A 21,891-nucleotide genomic window follows, 5' to 3' on the forward strand; every position below is an offset into this window, starting at 1 on the left:
TCTAGGAATAGGGGAAACATTTAATATTTGCCTATGATCTAACCTAGCTATTACTGATATGTTGCTTTGAAGCAAATATTTTTATGAAAAAAATGTATGATATGAATTTTATAGCAATGGTAAATCTTGACTGATATGATAAATTTTTCTTTCTTTAAATAGAAAATGTAGGCTAAGGAGAAATATCAACAAAATGATAAATATTCCTCATATACAAAAAACATGTGTGTGTACATATATATATGTATATATGTATGTCTTCTGCACACAGACAAAGCAAAAGGGAGACATTCTGCTATGCAGGATTGAGTTTGTCTTAAGGAATCTATATAAAGCTGGGAGAGTAAATAAGGTATACAAAATAGGAAGCATGCATAAAAAAGATCATAGACTCATCACTTTAAAAGATCTTGCTGGATTTGAATTATGAACTAGCTCGAATTAAATGTAATTTTAAAATAAAACAATTTACAGTGTTGTACTTTGATCTTTCTAAAACATATTAATTTATACAACAGGAAAAATATGATTTACCAAGAATAAGAGGTAAGCTTCTGTGGTCAAAAATAATCATATCTATCTTTTTCAATTCCAACACCTGGTCCAAAGTAGATCATTAAATATTTGTTGAACTAACTTGGATTATGTTTAAGAAATTTTGCCTATACTAGACCTAGAAGGAGATATAAGAGTCATGTAACTTCAAAAATAAAAAGCGAATGGAGCTCCAAAACCTGTGATAGTAGAAAAAGGAAGTTGATAATATTGTTCAGTGTTTATTGGTGAGGTTATCCTTAGAACACTGTTTTAAGAGCAGATCTACAAACTATAATGTGACTAGAAAAGGGGCCAATTTCCTGAAAGAACTCAAAGCTGCATCTTTTAAGACCCAGTCTAAGGAAGCTAAAGTTTAATTTACAGAAGAGACTACTCAGTTATTTTCAAATATATGAAGTATAATCACAATGATTTATTTATTAAATCACTCAATTGCATTATGTATTTTTCATTTAATCCTGGTAAAAGTCATATAAAGGTATTATACATTTTTTTCCACTGATGAGAATGCTGTCACTCAGTCAGGTAAAGTAACGTATCCAAATTCCTACAGCTAAAAAGTTTAAGTTACAAATCTAAGGTTCACAAAATGATCTGGGTTTAAGGCAAGGACTTATTATACTGTGCTAATTTGTCTTTCACATAAATAAGTTTAGACTGGTTCTATGTGTCCTCAAGAGACTGAAGAATGGCAGATTTCAGCTGAATATGGGTGAATTAATATATTAGTTCATAGGAGAATATGTGGTGAAACATTTTTATTATTCTGTATGAGATCTCTATAACATTTTATTGCTGACACTATATCCTTCAACATAAAAAAAGATAAAAGTACTGAAATGGCAAAATTATCTATGATTAGTGGAGTTCACCAGTGTTATGTTTTCCAGACAAGTGATAAAAATAATATTGGAATTAAATGTTCTTTCCAAGCTCCCTACCTCACCCTGATCCCTGTTTAACAAGGATATAGCTTTCTACAACCAACTGGGGATCTTTAATGATAGTGTTAGTAGTTAAAAGATACATATGCAGACAAATATACCCATGAATAGAAATGAGAATTATTTCAGAATTTGTGTTAACATTACCAAAAAACAAAGACAAGCAAAACAAAATTTATTAATAAAGTAGAAGCATCTGTGGATTTAAAAGTGAATTATCAAATTTTAAAGCATATCAATAATCCTCAACCTTGTATGAGCCATTCCAGTTCCAGATGTCTATGTAGTTTTTCCTGGAATGTCTACACTAGAATACAATGAAATAATGTAGACACTTGGTTTTCACAGTCTTCTACTGAGAAGCACATGTATGAAGGCTGGAGATAAAACCAATAACTCCAAACCTATGAGATTTATATATGGAATGTCACCCTTGTCTTTCTTTGACTTTTCTGGATGCCACAACTCCCTGTGCCTCTTTGTCAGCAAGCTAGACATTAGACGCAAATAAAGCTTCTGCTCCAGGAGAAGTAAGGGAATATGAAGTAAAGGGAATAGATATCCTCTCTAAAAGTTTGTCTCTCATCTCTTTTCAGAGAAGGAATCACTCTTGTTTCAGGCAGGGTTGAAGGGTTGGAAATTCTCCTTTAGTCATGAGACACATGGTGACTTTTTCTGCAAACAGAAAAAGTCTGAGGCAAGGAGGGCTACAGAAGAGGATTCTGTGTACCCTGCACCAAATGATTGTTTAGGCAGCAGGGATAGAAGAGCGCTGGGGTCTGGGATGTCAGGGTGGCGTCAGACCAGCGTCTTTCTGTCATGGTACACTAAGAAAACGGTGCTGGAAAATGTAAGGTCAGCCCCCTTCCTTAACGCTTTGCATCCGCCAAAAACTCTCCGTTTGTCTCACTCTCAACCCCTTCCCTCCAACTCCCTTCCTGGTTCTGCCTGTCAATAGAGGTGTTTGCACAGAGGAGTGCCGAGTGGGGAAACCGAGTCGTTGGATTGCTTTGCGCAAAATCCACTTCTCTCTCCTCCCTCGGCTCCAGCCTCCGGATCCCGCACAGCTCTCCCCTCCTTCCCCCAAGGCGGTGTGGGGCTGGAGCCCTGTCTGTGTACTTCTAAGGTGGGAGGGGGCTACAAGCAGAGGATAATGTCAGATGCTTAGCTCTCTCCTGCCTGACGCTCCTCTCTGGCTCCGCCGGGGTTGGTCGCTGTAAGAAATAACAGGAGCTGTGGCAGCGGCGAGACGAAGCGGCTCGCGCGTGGAACCCGAAAAGTCAGGGTGCTCGCGGTTACTCCCAACGTGGTCCCAGCCGGCGGTCAGCACCATGGACAGCGGCGCCGTCCCCACGAACGCCAGCAACTGCACTGATCCCTTCACACACCCTTCAAGTTGCTCCCCAGCACCTAGTCCCAGCTCCTGGGTCAACTTCTCCCACTTAGAAGGCAACCTGTCCGACCCATGCGGTCCGAACCGCACCGAGCTGGGAGGGAGCGACAGACTGTGCCCTTCGGCCGGCAGCCCTTCCATGATCACGGCCATCATCATCATGGCCCTCTACTCCATCGTGTGCGTGGTGGGGCTCTTCGGAAACTTCCTGGTCATGTATGTGATTGTCAGGTAAGGAAGGCCACAGGGCTCCGGATTTCGGTGGCTAATAGAGGCATAAAGGGTGTTGGGGGGAAGGATGAGAAAAAAGGAGGTAAAACAGGGGAGATGTAGAGGTGAAAGTAGAGTGGTTGCTGCTTGAGTACAAAAGCCTACTTTTCTATTCTTCCCTCCGTTAATAAAGAAAGAATCCAAAATTTCAGAAACAGAGAAGTTGCTTTGATAAAAGCTGTAAAGCTCTGGCAAAAAAGAAAAAAAAAAAAAAAAGCCTCTATCTTACAGCTTGTTTATACTGAGCCAAAAGGGCTCCGGGCTCTTAACCTCAGTGTCCCATAGTCCCTTCCAAAGGAGCTGTGGAAACAATAATTTATGGAAAATAGAAGAGAAACTCTAGTTATTTTATCCTTAATTGGGGGCAGAAGGGGCAGATTTCCTTCTCTGTTATTTTCATAGATGAACCTTGGCAACTTTCCTGCTCCTGCTGATTTCAGTGTATTTGCTGCACCATTGCTGCACCCTCCTCTTCCTCACTCATAGAGGAAGTTTTTCTGGTGTCTTTCCAGAGTAAATGGTGCTGTTTTGCTGTAACATGACAGCTGTGTTGCCTAGACCAGTTTGCAGTTGGCAGCTACAGATCTGCTAGGGGAGTCACAAACTGAATCAGGAATAGGTCAGGTGGTTCAGAACTGCAGGACTGTTTTTCAATGCCCCCAAAAGTTGAAACAAGTTAGAAGTGACCAAAAGCAGCATAATTCTGGATGATAAACTATTACATAGGGGGTTGTAATGGTTGCCCTAGAGAAATTTAAAAGTGTCTTCATCCAATGAAATTATTTCAGAAGAGTTTGTGGCCCAATTTCTATTTATCCAGATGTTCCAGGTTTATTTGGCAAAAAGCATACAAGTTCAATATTAGCTGAGATTGATGTAGATTGTGTTAGTGTTGATGTGCCTATTCAAATCCTACATGTTAATATGGAATACTATATTTTAACTTTTGAGAAGTATATAATCATTTTAACACTTTAAAATGGCTCCTGATTTGGGATTTTCTTCCTACTAGGGGTTCTGTGGTACTTCCATGTTTAGCTGCAATATTGGCTTCATCTATTCAGCAAGTATTACAGGTTTCACTGGAGCTCTTAAATCATTTAACAATCATTTTCTTCATTATGCTTTCTTTATCAAGGTGGTACAAGTTATTTGTAATTGATTTTTTCTGCTTTTTATGTCTGATTTCTTTAATTAATGATTGTTAAAGAGTAAAACTAATTTTCTTGATCTTTTGATGAAGAATCATAAGTAGTTTCTCTGAGTAAAGAGCACCATCTATTGCAAAGAAAGCTAACAACAGAAGGAAAAATGCAAGAAGGGAATCAATGGAAGAATTTATTTTTAAAACATTTACTTTATGTAATTCAATACAAAGCTTCCTCTCAAATATGAAAACTGTCTTCTTTTGCATTTATGATAATAAAAATAACAACTGAATCCCTGCCCATGAAGGGAAAATTTATCCTTTCTCCTCAGAAAATTCATGGACTCATAAGCTTATAGGGCCAGAAGGAAACCTAGAGATTTTCTAGGCTAGGTAGGTAAAATGTGGCACAGAAAATATAAATTATTTCTCCAAGGACAGATAAGTTCACTAGTTCAATACCATGGAATTGCTCTTAGCCAATGTAATTTTCTGTTTATTAGAGTGGCTCATGATTTGAGTTAATTCAACTACAACATTGACAGAGTAGGTTAGATAATAATGTGGAAATAATAAATTAATCCAAATTTATGTCTGTAATTCTGAAGAATGAAGGATGAAAAGAAATTATAAAACCATCTTGAAATTCTGTCATCTAAAGCATAATCATTTAGCTTTTATTGCTTCTCTTGGTATTTTCCTTCCTCATTTTTCTCCTCTCTGGTTTATGCTTTTCTATAAAGCAGAAAGCCAATAGAGCAACAACTGGCTATGGAATAAACAGATTAGCTTTATTCTAGTGCTAAAGATATTACTAGTTGGGTGATTTTGTTTTAAAGGTATTACCTCTGAACTTTTGATGACTTGGAAAAGGATGGTGACCTTGTCTCTTACTGAGAACATGATATTATGCTTATTTTCTGTGCTTAAAGTTCCAACCAGAATACAGTACTGTTTGAAAAGTCACCTCAAACACCCACCTGTGCAAGTCAGGTGTTTAATTCCAAGGTCAGGTAATCCTCTGGGAATATGACTATAAACAGAAAAATAGTTCAGTGACCAATGAAGTAATGAGAAAAGCCTCTGGGGAGTGAAGGAACTATATCTATTTAGCTGAGAATATTTAACTAGACTATCTCCATGCTATGGTTATTTCACTACAAAGTGATCAGTTCACAGATATTATTGCCTCTGTGAAAAAGATGAATATAATGCTGTATCTATTAAAGTACTGAGATAAAATGCTTACTTCCTGCTACTATTCAAAATTCAACAAATACTTTAGAATTATTAAGTAGTTAGGGTTTTCTAACCAGATCAACATAACATTTATTAGAATGTCTTAACACATTGACTAGACCATGGGCCTCCAATGACAATGGGAGCAAAATAACAACAAAGATACTATGGATGCCTTGTTAGTTATTTTCTATCCTGTGTCTTCACTTTATCATCATCATACCTTCACCAGCAACATTATTAAAGAATACAAAAAAAAAAAGCTATTATTAATATCTTTGAGATTAAAAAATGATATGTAGTATGCATAAGGGTACAATAAAAAATAAGTGTTAGGAGAAAAATAGCTCATGGAAATTTAAAATATAAAAAAAAATAAATAAATAAAGAATACAACTTAAGTATCATTCTTACAGTGTTGTTCTAAGAAACATGAGGGAGAAAAAGAGATACTGTCATATATCTAAAGTTTTAAAATCCAGATATTAGATGATAGAATGTTATAACTGTTCATTATCTGAAAGGCTTTATGGTCTTAAAGAAAAAAATTACTTGTGGGATAACTATATTATGAAAATTACCACAAATAGTCTGGAGAAGTTTGGTGATAAAATATTACAAAATACGGCAATCACTTTTTCTTTTTGAAGTAGAAAAGCATAGTTTTATTGTTTTGCCAGGCAAAGGGGGACAGAGTGGGCTTCTGCCTCAGAAACTATATGGCCCCACATAGGAGGATTTGATGAGAGTTTATAGCAACAGTTCAAAGGTCGGATTGTTGATAAGATTAGGGCAGGTATAGGGCCTATACTCCTCGAATCTGGTCTCAGGTGGTCTCCTGGTGTGCATCTCTGGTTCTTTGAATCTGGGATCACTTGATCTTCTCTGGTGTGAAGAATGCTGACATTTTCCACTTTTTGGGGTTTTTAAATTTCTAATTTAATTTAAACTTTTTATTTTCTATTGGGATATAGCTGATTAATAATGTTGTGATAGGTGAACATTGAAGGCATTCAGCCCATATATATATATGTATCCTTTCTTCCCTAAATTCCTCTCCCATCCAGGCTGAATGTGGCCATCATTTAAAATGGGATCAGATCAGATCAGATCAGTCACTCAGTCATGTCCGACTCTTTGGGACCCCATGAATCGCAGCACGCCAGGCCTCCCTGTCCATCACCAACTCCTGGAGTTCACTCAGACTCACGTCCATTGAGTCAGTGATGCCATCCAGCCATCTCATCCTCTGTCGTCCCCTTCTCCTCCTGCCCGCAATCCCTCCCAGCATCAGAGTCTTTTCCAATGAGTCAACTCTTCGCATGAGGTGGCCACAGTACTGGAGTTTCAGCTTCAGCATCATTCCTTCCAAAGAAATCCCAGGGCTGATCTCCTTCAGAATGGACTGGTTGGATCTCCTTGCAGTCCAAGGGGCTCTCTTGTCAAGAATGTTTTAAAGAAAAAAGTCAATCAAAATAATGCACAGTTCTGTACAGATCACAAAGCACATCGGAAGGTCTGGCCCACATTGTGACCATTTCAAGCCATATACTGGCTTTCCCTCCTTTTCTGTTTCATTTTTCTTCTTTCCCACCTTTGTTGTTCTTTGTTCAGTTGCTAAAGTGAAAGTGAAAGTGAGGTTGCTCAGTCGTGTCTGACTCTTTGCGGCCCCGTGGACTCTTTGTAGCCCACATGTAGACTCCTCCATCCATGGAATTTTCCAGCCAAGAGTACTGGAGTGGGTTGCCATTTCCTTCTCCAGGGGATCTTCCTGACCCAGGGATCGAACCCAGGTCTCCCGCCATGCAGGCAGATGCTTTACCATCTGAGCCACCAGGGAAGCCTAAGTCGTGTCTAATTTTTTGCAATCCCATGGACTGCATCACGCCAGGCTTTCCTGTCTTTCACTATCTCCTGGAGTTTATTCAAAGTCATGTCCATTGAATAGATGATGCCATCCAACCATCTTCTGTCACCCTCTTCCTCTCCTGCCCTCAATCTTTCCCAGCATCAGGGTCTTTTCCAATGAGTTGGCGCTCCTCATCAGGTGACCAAAGTATTGGAGCTCCAGCATCAATCATTTCAATGAATATTCAGAGTTGATTTCCTTTAGGATTGACTGCTTTGATCTCCTTGCAGTCCAAGGGGCTCTCAAGAGTCTTCTCCAGCACCACAGTTTGAAAGCATCAGTTCTTCAGTGCTCAGCCTTCCTCCCACCTTGGTTCCCTGAAATCCCTTTCCAAAATGGTTTACCTTCACCCAAGCTGTTGTCTCAGGCACTGCAAAGCTCATCATTTCTATTATTTTATAACTGGCTACTATGTAATTTCTGGTTAATAAATAGAGCTTTACAGACTCATTGAGTGTAGGTTGTTGTTAACAATTAGAAATTCTTAAGAAAAATTCTACATAGCCCCAGTCAGAACTACCATGACCGTTTATAAACCAAGCTTTTCCTTTCACCTTTTTTCTGCCTTGGGATTCAGGAAAGGTTTTAGTACATTTTGCTTAATGGAGAGGGAGTAGGCAACAGCCATGGATAGTATGCGGTATACTTCTTGAGGTCAGGGTGTTGGTAGCAGTAGGATCTCTGATATGTAAAGAAAGTGAAGGCTCTCTGAAGAGGCAAACTACCATCTCTTTCTGCACTGATCCCTTGTTGTGTAATAACTGTAAGACTACTCATAACAGGTAAGCTCAAGCAAATGTCAGGGTACTTGAAAGTGAACTGAGACAACAGACACAAGAAGCATCATATACAAGAAACATCATTTAATGAGCTTGTCACAGCAACTCCTTTCGTTACCCATCTGTTCTTGCTTCAGGCCACCTATTTCCTCCCCCACCAGTACCTCAGTCTAAGAGTCCTTGAACCAAGAAACAAATTCAGAGTGGAAGAGTAGCATAGAAGAAAAGAGCAAATAATGGTTCAACTTCAAACTCTTCAGTGCATAATAGTCCCCTTATGTAAAATGGGTCACTTAGGCTAACATCTAGTCTAGTTGGTAACTTGTAGTACCAACATTTTCTATGGTAACTTCAAGGACTGTTTCTCCATAGTTTTTCCACCTTTACTATCTGGAGATAAAAAAGCTAGTCATCTACAACATTAAATGATTTTACATTCCATCTCACTTCCTTGGATTCTAAATGAGCTCAAACGGATTCTGTCAGAGAGAGAAAATGCTGAGCTGCCAGATGTTGTAGTGGTCGATTAAGACAATCAACGACCCTGAAAGTCAAGCCTTTCTTCACTTCCTGGGAGGGAATAAGCAAAAGGTTAAACAGGAAAGGTGCCATCCTCAGTGTTCCATTCTCTCCACAGAAAGGCACAAGGTCACATGTATGAGCACAGATGTGGAGAAGGGGGAAAGAGGCCATCATCTCACCGCACAAGGAGCCCCAAACCATAGGATACTCCCGTTTTATGGACTGAGGGGCCAGGACTAACAAGAAAGGATGGGGTAAAAGTGGGAAAGCACAGAGTCAGAGTAAGAAGAATTTCTTAGAGGACCCCTGATACGAAGGTCTTCAGAGAGACCCCTGGGAAGAGTCTCACCAAAAACACCAAGGGCTCCCTGAACTCAAGAATTATGCTGAATACTATCCATTCAGCAAAGTGTCTTAAAGGCTTTCCTGAAGGTGTCCAAATGGAGGTTGTTGGGCTAAGGATACATATACACCCAGGAGCATGGTTGGTAAAGGTGGGGGAGAGGCACACGTCCTTGCCCACAACTCCCTGGAGACTGTGTACTAAGTAGCGGTGGGAAGGATGCTTCCCCTCATGAAGGTGCCAGGTAGAGCCTTTGTGATTGCCTGTGGTTGAGTCTCAAAGATCACACAGAAGATTCTGATCTGGACCCAGACGTCTCAGATTCAGCTTAAGTTCTGATCTCTCTCTTTCTCTCTTTTTCATTTTCTCTTTAATTTGTTCAGAAGTTGTTTTAATATTGCCTTCAGGAATTAATCACCTTCTGGATGTTGCATTGTAAAACTTATCAGAAAGATTCTACCAAGTCTAACCAAGCAAATCTTTGTAAGCCAATGGGGAGGGTAGGTAGGGCTTTTACACAGGATGAAACATGCAATGGAGTATATGAAATGAGAAAGAGATCACTCTATTCTGGACATCAGTTTCTGTCCAGGCAAGGATATTTTCAAGTGCACTTTGCTTTTTCAATTCAATCAGGTATTAGTTTATCGGTTAGATATAAGTAGGTGTCCTGAAGTGGTTCAAATAGTAATCATTAAGATGTACTAACAAGTATTAGTATAATTTAATGTTGAATAAATTAAACCAAGCTGATCCACTCACTGTTTTCAAAAATGCTATATATTAATTTCTTTTATACCTTTTCTTTACTTTTTCTATTTTGCCTTGTGACCTCAATACTTCTTTCTTCTATCAAAATTCTTCTTCTTCTTCAAGTCCCAACTTAAATCCATTCCACTTTGAAGCCTCCTCAAAGTATTCTTACCACCAATTTCCCTGAAGTGTAGTCCATAATTAATGCTACTATTGTGAAAAATCTGTGCATTTTCTCATAAGTTTATCAAAATAACTGATGCTAATCCTTGAAAACTTGATCTATAGTCGTAGATCTCTCTGCGTTAGCCAAAAAGTTCAACATTTCAGACTTAAATAACAGGACTGCATATATTTAAAATACTCTGTAATCCAAAGTTTTCAGCACAGCCAATATTCCTCAGATTATTCAAATGTAAAGCTTAATTCAGACAATTCCCTCAATTCATTGCCTTGTTCATGCATATTTAGCCTTTATGACTTGAGCTATGAAAATGGATCTGCCAAAAGTCTACAAATAATAAATGCTGGAGAGGGTGTGGAGAAAAGGGAACCCTCTTACACTGTTGGTGGGAATGCAACCTAGTACAGCCACTATGGAGAACAGTGTGGAGATTCCTTAAAAAACTGGAAATAGAACTGCCTTATGACCCAGCAATCCCACTGCTGGGCATACACACTGAGGAAACCAGAAGGGAAAGAGACACGTGTACCCCAATGTTCATCGCAGCACTGTTTATAATAGCCAAGACATGGAAGCAACCTAGATGTCCATCAGCAGATGAATGGATAAGAAAGCTGTGGTACATATACACAATGGAGTATTACTCAGCCATTCAAAAGAATACATTTGAATCAGTTCTAATGAGGTGGATGAAACTGGAGCCTATTATACAGAGTGAAGTAAGCCAGAAGGAAAAACATAAATACAGTATACTAATGCATATATATGGTATTTAGAAAGATGGTAACAATAATCCGGTGTACGAGACAGCAAAAGAGACACTGATGTATAGAACAGTCTTATGGACTCTGTGGGAGAGGGAGAGGGTGGGAAGATTTGGGAGAATGGCAATGAAACATGTAAAATATCATGTAGGAAACGAGTTGCCAGTCCAGGTTCGATGCACGATGCTGGATGCTTGGGGCTGGTGCACTGGGACGGCCCAGAGGGATGGTATGGGGAGGGAGGAGGAGGAGGGTTCGGGATGGGGAACACATGTATACCTGTGGCGGATTCATTTTGATATTTGGCAAAACTAATACAATTATGTAAAGTTTAAAAATAAAATAAAATTAGAAAAAAAAAAAAGAAAGAAAATGGATCTGTACCAATGGATTGATATCAGCAAATAATAAATTCAAATAAGATGCATATATATCTACACACGAGCCCACAAACTTTGAATAGGAAATAGATTGTTAGTCTTATAATTTACCTAGAGAAAGTCAAATTTTAAAGAGTTAAAAAATTAAAATTATATTTTATATTAAAAAGTATATAAATTAAAATTTTATATTAAAAATATAATCAATTCTCATTTTTCATGGTAGTTTCCCACCCCCCCCCCCATGAATTCACTTTACCTACTGAATTAGAGAAGACTGAAGCTTTGCTTCTAGGGGAAGTATAGGGGGAGGATCTTGTGAGTGTACAGTTACATTTTCATCAACTAATCAATACATAATGTTCTGTTATGTGTGTTCCTGTTAAAAGGCATCTTATTTAATATGTATTGTTGACTCATGGGCTTTTAACTCATGACCAAACCCTCTATAACATCTGCATGAAACTTATCTAAGATGTCTACTCTCTCTGTTAGGCACCTCACAGTCCTCTTGTGTTTAAGATACTAATAGCACTTCAGCACTACTTCTGGGGACATTTTTTTAAAATTTTTATTTTATGTTGGAGTATAGTTGATTAACAATGATATGCTACTTTCATGTGTACAGCCAAGTGATTTAGTTATACGTATACTTATATCTGGACTTCCCTGGTGCCTCAGATGGTAAAGAATCCACCTGCAACACGGGAGACCTGGATTAAATCCCTGGGTTGGGAAGATCCCCTGGAGGAAGGCATGGCAACCCACTCCAGTATTCTTGCCTGGAGAATCCTCATGGACAGAGGAGCCTGGCAGACTACAGTCCATAGGGATGCAAAGAGTTGGACACGACTGAGCAACCAAGTACAGCAAACACATACCTATGTCTGGGGCTTTCCAGGTGGTGCTAGCAGCTAAGAACTAGCCTACCAATGCAGGAGACTTAAGAGATGTGAGTTCGATCCCTGGGTTGGGAAGATCCCCTGGAGGAGGGCATGATGATCCACTCCAGTATTCTTGCCTGGAAAATCCCATAGACAGAGCAGTCTGGTGGGCTACAGTCCACGGGGGTTGCAAAGAGCCTGAAGCAACTTAGCACACAGCACACTTACCTATATCTATTATTTTTTCAGTTTCTTTTCCATATAGGTAATTCAGAATATTGAGTTGAGTTCCCTATGTTATACAGTAGGTCCTTGTTCATTGTTTCTATATAGTGTACTTGATATTTATAGTCAACAAAGTTTGGAGTAATTTTTAAGCCACAAAATTCTTACCCTAGTTTTCAATAGAAAGCTAAACTGCCTATAATTTAATGGCTCCAGATGTGTGAATTAGCCTGGTCCCTCCACTCTGAGAAGGGTGAGAATGCACCAGTGAAGTAGGGAGATAATTCTGGAACCTAAAAAAATCTGTTTTATACCAAGGTGTTTTCATAAGCCAGTGTAAAGTTTGGATTTAAATGATTCCAAGGTAAGAATTCCCCTTATTTTACTACATTCAGATGTACACACAACTGACAGCCATCAGATGAAGAGGGATGACCTCGCGGTCTAGACCAGGTGTTAAAAATGTTTCCTGTAAAGGGCCAGAAAGTAAATTTATTAGGCTTTGTTGCCACATGGTATCTGATACAATTATTCCACTCTGCCACAGTAGCCCAAAAGTATCCATAGATAAAATGAAAATAGATGGTCATGACTGTGTTCCAATAAAACTGTATGTAGACACAGAAATGTGAATTTCTATATAATTTTTGCATGCCCCAAAATATTATTTTCTCAACCACTTAAAAATATAAAACTACCTATAAACTTATTTTTGGGTTTTTGTTATTCTAACTAAAACAGATGTAGAAGGCAGACATGGAAAAATTTAGCTTCTAAAATGTTTCTCATTAACAACAAAAAAAGAATTGGTTTTCTAATAGCATATTTAATAATTTTACCTAATGTTTTATGAATATAATATTTTAAATTTTATGAAAATCCATACATTTGATTATCAGAAAATAATCATGCCATATGTTCTTTTGTTGACTCATTTTGCAAGAATGAAATGATTCTTCTTTCAGTACAAAATAATACAAACCTTTCTTTTGGTTTACTTGATTCTATAATGCAAATTATTCCATAATAAGTGTTACCAAACTACTTCCTTATAGCATCCTCAGATTAAAAGCAACCAAGTTAATTATTATACATATAAAAAATTAAAATACAAGTTACAAATGTAAAACCATTCTGACAGAATCCCATTCTTAGCTGGCAAATTTGGCCCACAAGCTGTCATTTGCCAAACTCTGGTACAGATGTACTGAGTAGAATTCATAGTCTTGCAGTGGTCATAAAAAAGAGCATATTTTCTTCTTCGGCAAATTTGATTGCATTTTATTATTTACTATATGGAAACAAAGCATTTGTTAAAATATCTAGTACCGACTTGCAGTGTTTTCCAAGAAGAAGAAATATCAGCACAAAATGAGGTTTCATACAAATCAGCTGAGCCACAAGGGAAGCCCAAGAATACTGGAGTGGGTAGCCTATCCCTTCTCTAGTGGGTCTTCCCAACCCAGGGTCTCCTGCATTGCAGGCAGATTCTTTACCAACTAAGCTATCAGGGAAGCCCCATACAAAACATAAAAGCTCTCACTGATTTTTTGGAAAGAGAATACCCCTTTTTTATGACAGAGGATACTGTTTTTCTGAAACGGATATTGAAGTTGGGTCAAAAAAGTAATCACACAGGACCATCTCCATGTCACTCCAGTGGCCATCTTCAACTCCTCATCTTCATCTAACCCAGACAATCTACAATATTCATTACCACTCTTGGCCAGGAATTAGGGAGTAAGTGCTTAGAAAATAGTGGTTCTGAAAAATTACCATCTATTGGATATGCTTTGTGGTTATCTTAAATTGGTGCAATTTTCTAGGCCTTCTCACAGTATTTTCATCTTCAATCATTTGAAGCTTTCAGGAAAAACTGGAACTGTCACCCATAAATTCATATTAGCTTCTTAGCAAATATGAAATCTGTTCTCAAAGACACCTGTGCCTGCACGCACACCCACCCCCATGCACCCAGGTGGTGACTGGCAGCTTCATCTCCCTCCACTTCTATTTAGGCATCTGAAGCACAGAAGCTCATCACTTGGAATTTTTTCCTCTTCTTTCTGACTTACATAACTTGATCATTTTTTAAAAATTTGTTTTTAGCGGTTTTCAAAAGTCGCTTTGAAAAGGTTTATTGACTGTGTTTTAAAAATTTAGACTGCCCAGCCAACTAAAGAGGACTAGGGGCAGCCTAGGTATTCTGCGGTATTTGTAATCTTCTGGCTTCCTGCCTTTGGCTTTGCTCAATCATTTCCTAAAATTCCCTGGAATCTCTTCTTTGTCTGATTTCGCATCTTTAATTCAGTCCCCATTTGTATTCAAATGACTGCTTCTTTGATTACTTGTGCTCAGAGAAAACTTTCTGGAATGTCCAGGAATTCTTTAGATCAGCCAGGTGGCCACTAGGTACAAGTCCACAAGGAGAGCCAAGTTCGGGAATGTTCCAAATGGATGAGTAAGATAGTCTAGCTGAGGAATGCTACAGTTCCCAGAATTTCTTACGTGAGATTTTTGGAGCTAAATTCTAGCAAGAAACCCAGGCAGGATAAAATGAATAATCAAGTTTGATTCTCCTTCAAGTTAACTCATGGAGTATCCGAGGTATTACAGAAACCCTGGCAACACACTTAGACACCAAGAAGATCTCTCAGATCTTCTATTCCAGGGGTTCTCAATATTGATCACATGTTAGAATCACTATGAAGGATTTTTTTTTAAGTGATCTTATTTATTTCTTTATGGATTTATTTTGGCTGCACGCAGGCTCTCTCTTGTTATGGAAAGCTGGGGTTACTCTTCCTTGCTGTGCACAGGCTTCTCACTGTGGTGGTTTCTCTCATCGCAGAGCACTGGTTTGAGGGTACACAGGCTTCAGTAGTTGTGGGTCACAGGCTTATTGCCCCATGGCATGTGGGATCTTCATTTCCTGACTGAAAATCGAACCATGTTCTCTGCTTTGGCAGGTGGATTCTCAACTACTGGGCCAGTAGGGAAATCTAGAATCACCTGGGAAGGCTTTAAAAAAAGAAAGAATACCTGTTTCCACCTAGGACTAATTAAATTAGACACTCCGTGCATAGCTCCTGGGCATAGATAGATCTAAAATCTTCCCTGGTGAGTCTAATGAGTCTAGTGTACAGTCAAGATTGAGGTGCATAGATCTGGACCTCTATTTCATGGAGGAGAAAACAGTCCTGCTGGGCAAGGAGGTTTAAGAGATCTATCCACATGTTTGATTTCTCTGAATGTTAAGGTGTTTATAGAATAAATAGTAAATTAAGCTATCTCCCTGAAAAGCAAAAGCCCAGGATGTCTTAAAAAGCTCCCTGAAATTGACCAATCAGCTCCATTAATAATAGGCGTTCTAGCGTGGACACAGTGCTAACCTTAGGACGAGGAGACTCATGTTTGAATCTCTGCCTCTCACTAGTTATCAGAGCCACAGAGCTTCCCTGAGTCTCACTAGTTAACTTTACCAAAGGAATGGTAATCACATTCAACCTCACTTGGAGTTCAGGTCCAAATTAGATAAGATATACAGAAATGTGCAGTAAATTCTATAAGTGCTATATAAGAGTAAGGAGTTTAGTTATTTGCTTCCCTGGTGGCACAGTTGGTAAAAGAATCTGCCTGCAATGTGGGAGGCCTGGGTTTGATCTCTAGGTTGGGAAGATCCCCTGGAGGAGTGCATGGCAACCCACTCCAGTATTCTGGCCAGGAGAATTTCATGGACTGTATAGTCCATGGGATAGCAAAGAGTCAGACAGGACTGAGTGACTTTCACTTTCACTTTCCCTCCCTCTGGGCAATTTCTTCTCTTCCCTCCCACTGGGTTCACTCATCAGCATGCAAGATCTCAACATTCACTCAGTATTCTTGCCTTCTCATAAATCAATCATATTATTACACTTTGAAACACAGCTTAGCCTTTTGGAATCATGATTTCTGCAGAGGTAAGGCAAGGCATTGCATGGAGTCCCTGTTGTCATTCTTGGATTTATTCCAATGCCCTGGATTACTCTAATTTCATTTTGTTGGCACTAAGATGATGTGAACAGAATTCTAAGGACATTTAACCACAATTTACTCAGCTCCCTATTGATTAGCTTCTCTATATCATATAAAAAGTTTGATAGAAAAAAAAGACAAAAACCAATTATTTTTTGGAAAAAAAAATCTATTTTTAAGTTGAATGTTTCACATTTAAACTGGTATTATAGTCAAAGTGTCTAAGGCAGAATCTAAGTCTAAACACAGACTTCATATGATGAAACTCCTTTTTACTCAGCAGAATAGTTTACTTGAATTAGAAAAAATAACTCGTAAGAGTGGTGTCCTCTGAATACAAGCTTTGAAAATTTAGAAATTTTAATAACATCTTTGCAAAAAGTCCTGGCTTCTGTTAGAGTCTGACTCACTAATCACAGTAAGATAGGTGAAAAACATGGAGCTCTTCATGGAGGATGCATTAATGATGGTACAGTGAGTCTGTGTGAATGTCTATTCCTAACACCTTCATAATGGATTTTTCCAGGACTTGCAAGGCAATGCCTGTCAACTTTTAAAATCAGAGCAGTAAGCACTACAAATAAAGCAAGCACAAACTAGAAAATAACATCTTTGAGATCTACAGTGTCCCTGAAAGCTGAGAGTATTCCAAGTACAGAAACTGTAGGGGAACAAGGAGATCAATGAAAGAAAAGGCCTTTGCTTCTGAGCAATTTTTCACTGAAACACTGGGTTCAGTGCCAGCGAAAGGTTGAGCATTTTGTCGGGGAGTATTAAATGCTAATTGAAAAATGCTGCTGGCAGTATAACCTGAATATCAGACCCTGATTGTGCCTGCCAAAAAGAACAAGGGAAATTATTGTCAACATTATAATTTCATACTTACTCAGTCCCCATCAGTACTAAAGAGGAAACCACATGGGTTGAATGGAACTGAATATGAGCACGCTTCTGGTGATGTTGGTGATCCAAGGCCACTAAGAGGTGTTATTAAAAGCAGGCAATAATGAGATCCTTCAAACAGTCTTTCCTTCTAATGACAAAAGAAAGCTTATTTAACTACATTGCAAAATAAACAAAACATATAAAGGATATGCATTTAGACAAGGAAAAACATTGTAAACCAAACTAATACTAAAGAAGATGAATTTGAAGCTCATGTTTGTTGAAAATTACTTCCAAAGCACCCTCTTAGAGGCTCCAAAATATACCATTAAGAAAAATAGACTGAGTTCTCATGCTCAGTTGCTCAGTCATGTCTGACTCTTTATAACCCCATGGACTGTAGCCTGCCAGGCTTCTCTGTCCATGGGATTTTTCAGGCAAAAATACTAGAATGGTTGCCTCCTCCTGAGTATGGTCCCAACCCAGGGATTGAACCTATGCCTCCTGAATTGGCAGATGAATACTTTACTACTGAGCCACCTGGGAAGCCCAGATCAGGTTCTACCTATCTCTAAAAGTACAGTCTAGTGGAGAAGAAAATTAAACCATTTCACCAGCTGATAAATGTCAAAGGTAGGACTATGGTAACTAACCCGGGGTTCTTCAATCATACTATCTGGCAAACACTCTTCCCTGGGTTTACTGCAATGGGATACTTTTTGATTTGTCTTTATTTAATTTTCCAAATTTCATTAAACATATTATTCATGTTTCAGAGACAAGATAAAGAAAAGTGAGTGGAGTGGGCCTTGGTTAATTTTCATAGAACAGTGAAAGAGAACCCCATTGACTAGGATTTATAAGTATTTCTCAAAGCAGATGTTACAAATATTCCACAAGTATGAAGGATAACGCAATGACAGAGTGGAGTCTGGAATGAATGGGTTTCACAGGAAGAAAATCTCAAGAACCATTGCTGTAAGACATTCCTCAGTGTGTCCCTGCCTTGAAACAATGTCTGTTTTATTTCTGAACACCCTGTCATTCAGAAACACAGGCAGCAGAGAGCTCAAGTTAAAAGTCAAGCTCAAATCTTCTGTTCTTTAAAATTGCTCCATTTTGTGGAATTTAAGGTACAAGTATCAAAGGAGAAATTGATGTCATCTTTTGAAAAAGGATCATTACTCTGAAAGTAAACAGAAGTTTTCAGTCTTTAAATAAATGTGTCACATTTCCATGAAAGACACTGGTACATGAGTCAATGCTTCAAAGCATATATTAAGACATGTAAACCAAACCAATGATAATTTCCTCCAGAGCACTATTTTTTCAACACTTTAGAAACTCAAAAATAAAAGCATATGAATGAATGAATGAGCATGCCCTTTCACACACCCTTACTTTAATTGCTTTAGAAAACATGTTTTACAAAAAGATATATGTCCTTTATCAGAAATTTTAATCTCCTGGAACAATAATAGAATTCATGCTTTGATGTAGCTGAGATATTCTGCCCACACAGTTGTTTGAAGTTAAGTTGATATTTGAAAATAATATATTCTAGTCAACATTCTAGTCAAGATAGATGAAGATGTGAAGTTAAACATATCAAATCATTGAGGGGGGGGAGGGGTCAAGGAAAATAGCTGTGATTTTAGAAAAATCTGGGTTTTGATGCATCAGTTGCCTTTAGCACACACGAGAAAACATTCTAAAAAATCAATACAAGCAGAGCAAAATTAACACTTTTATAAGTATCAACATTTAACCTCTGTCTTATCAGAGCACATGGTATCTGCTTCATTAAATTTGAAATCCATAAGAGGCATCGTCATCATCATCACTTTAGCTAACGTTTGTTGAAAGTTACAGTATACATTAGCCTCCATATCAATAATCTTTAAACATACTATTGAAATGTTTTTCATCTTTACATCAACCACTTAAGGAAGATACTGATATCTTTCAAGTTTTACAAATGAAGAGAGCATATCTCAGAAAAGTTAAGTCAGATCAGATCAGATCAGTCGCTCAGTGATGTCTGACTTTTTGCGACCCCATGAATCGCAGCACGCCAGGCCTCCCTGTCCATCACCAACTCCCGGAGTTCACTGAGACTCATGTCCATCGAGTCAGCGATGCCATCCAGCCATCTCATCCTCTGTCGTCCCCTTCTCCTCCTGCCCCCAATCCCTCCCAGCATCAGAAAAGTTAAGTAATTAGCCCAAATTTGCCAGTTAATAAATGATAATACTAAGATCTGAAACAAGACCTATATGGCCATGAATTTAAGGTCTTTCAAAACTGTTATGCTTAGTTTCATCGTGCTAGTTTTTGAGGTCTCTCTAGGATGACTGACTAGCCTATTATCTTACCTTACCTATCATACTTCCCAGAATGCTCCATAATTGATAACCTCTTCATGACTTTTTCTTTATGGATAGGCTGTGCCCCCACTGAAATAAGAATAAAGAAAATAGGAAAGTTGGCTTTTGATAGGCCAAAATCTGGAGTTTTCCCTTCGTATTAAGCTGTGACATTTTGGATTGAACTTCTGTCTCTGGGATAACTGGATTCAGGTCTCTGATTGAGTCTGCCCTTCAACCTCAAAAAAAAAAAAAAAAAAAATCCATTAATTATTTGTGGAACTTCTAACTACAAAAACTCAATTGTGATATAAAGGTACTCTTTTTCTTGATCCCCAGAAGCATCGTTTTATGCTGTGAGCACCATATGCTAACAATTCACATCAATAAACTGATCAAGAGACAGCCAGGATGCCAATCTCAATACTGCAAGCGACAGATCAAACTAGGCTTTTTGAATCTATTATATAGCCAAACGCCAGGCCATTCTCAAGTTTCCCTTTATTTCAGTGATCCCTTTTTACATTTCTAAAAAAAAAAAAACCAAAATTTACAAAATTGTAAGCTCCCCAAGGATGAGACTATCTTTAAAAAAAAAAAAATTATCCTATCCCTGAATTTAACAGAGTAACAAAGGGTAATAGGACATAATGGAGCTGAAATGTTTCAGTACATTGAATTATACTGATTATACTGTTATGTTAATGCCATGCTTATTTCAGCCCTCCGTGTTTCTGTGTCCCATTTCTGGTTTGCCAAAATAAGAACTTTCAGAACATTGTTTCTCTGAGTGTTAATAGCTGAAAGAAACTTGGAATTTTCCAAAGTGAAATTCTTATAACATGGGTAGTTTTTGTTTAATTGGGGGGCAAAAATATTTTCCATATTCAAGTTGAGATGAGAACCTAGGTCTGTGGAGTCCTTACTTTTTCCTTCTCCAACTTCATTGTCCCCAGGAATCCAAATGGGAGAGGGGTTATTGAGAGATAAGAGAGACTGAAAAAAATTAGATCTGGAAGAATTAATTCTGGAAGAATTTGAGAAGAATCAATCAGTGAGAAAAGATACACTTTGACTGAAAGATTCTGCTAAATCATCTACCTAATTAAATTCAAAGAAAAGCATCTTAGTCCATTCCTCTGTCTCTCTACTGAGCAAAAACACCAGACGGACAAGCTAGGGGCAAGTCGACTGGAATTACTGCCAAGTGAAAGTAACCAGGCATGTCAGTATTAACTCCAGGGAGCCTAAATAAGGTAAACAGATGTCTGAAGTTACTGACAAGCCTCCCTTCTCACACATGGCTCTCGCCTTTAGTTCTTTCTTTGCTTCTCATGTCCTTATGAAAAGATGTGGAAACCTATTTTATTCCACTTCTACAACCGAAGTCTTCCAAAGACTCCACTCTACTTCATTTCACCTTCCATGCTTTAGAAGCAGATTGAAGAACATGAACTATCCAGGGAGAGGACTGCTGCTGCTAAGTCACTTCAGTCATATCTGACTCTGTGCGACCCCATAGATGGCAGCCCACAAGGCTCCCCCATCCCTGGGATTCTCCAGGCAAGAACACTGGAGTGGGTTGCCATTTCCTTCTCCAATGCATGAAAGTGAAAGTGAAGTCACTCAGTCATGTCTGACTCTTCTCGACCCCATGGACTGTAGCCCACCAGGCCCTCCATCCATGGGATTTTCCAGGCAAGAGTACTGGAGTGGGGTGCCATTGCCTTCTCTGAGGGAGAGGACTAGGGCATGGAATTTTGCTTCTTGTATCAATAGGATAGACTGAATACTGACAAACATTGTGAGAGGGATCCTCAATGGACAGATTTTTTTCCTCCTGAAAAACCAATGGATGTATGACTCCCCAGGAGAAGAAAGGAGATGACCGTAGCTACGATATTAGAACAACAGTAGTGAGGCTCCTCCCAGGACATGGAAGAAGAGAAATCTCAAGATAATGTGAGACTAAGAAATTCAGACTTATCTTAGGGTTGTGTCGTGTGAGAGGTCACACTAGGTGACTAAAGGGACTTTTCTGGCCTCTGCTATGGACTTACCATTTCACAGATGTTTAAAAGCACAAAGTTTGGCCAAGAAACGGAAGTCCACTTCATAGAGCAGAAAATAAACTGGTAAAAAGGATAATTATCCACTATCAGTAAAATGAAATATGCCAGCAAATTTGGAAAACTCAGCAGTGGCCACAGGACTGGAATCCTATCCTTCTAATCCCAAAGAAGGGCACTGCCAAAGAATGTTCAAACTACTGCACAATTGTGCTCATCTCTCACACTAGCAAAGTAATGCTCAAAATTCTCCAAGCCAGGCT

The 21,891-nt window shown here is 38.6% G+C and overlaps 1 protein-coding gene across 1 annotated transcript in view; it reads left to right on the plus strand.

Annotated features, from left to right (window-relative positions):
• Positions 1-2,679: 2,679 nt before the first annotated feature.
• OPRM1 (opioid receptor mu 1) overlaps positions 2,680-21,891 on the plus strand; it is a 56,281-nt gene continuing 37,069 nt past the window's right edge. The window contains 1 exon segment of the mRNA NM_174408.2: positions 2,680-3,126. Coding sequence (NP_776833.1) covers positions 2,834-3,126 — 293 coding nt within the window. The 5' untranslated portion in view covers positions 2,680-2,833.

Source organism: Bos taurus, chromosome 9 (assembly GCF_002263795.3).
Source record: "Bos taurus isolate L1 Dominette 01449 registration number 42190680 breed Hereford chromosome 9, ARS-UCD2.0, whole genome shotgun sequence".
Taxonomy (NCBI): Eukaryota; Metazoa; Chordata; class Mammalia; order Artiodactyla; family Bovidae; genus Bos; species Bos taurus.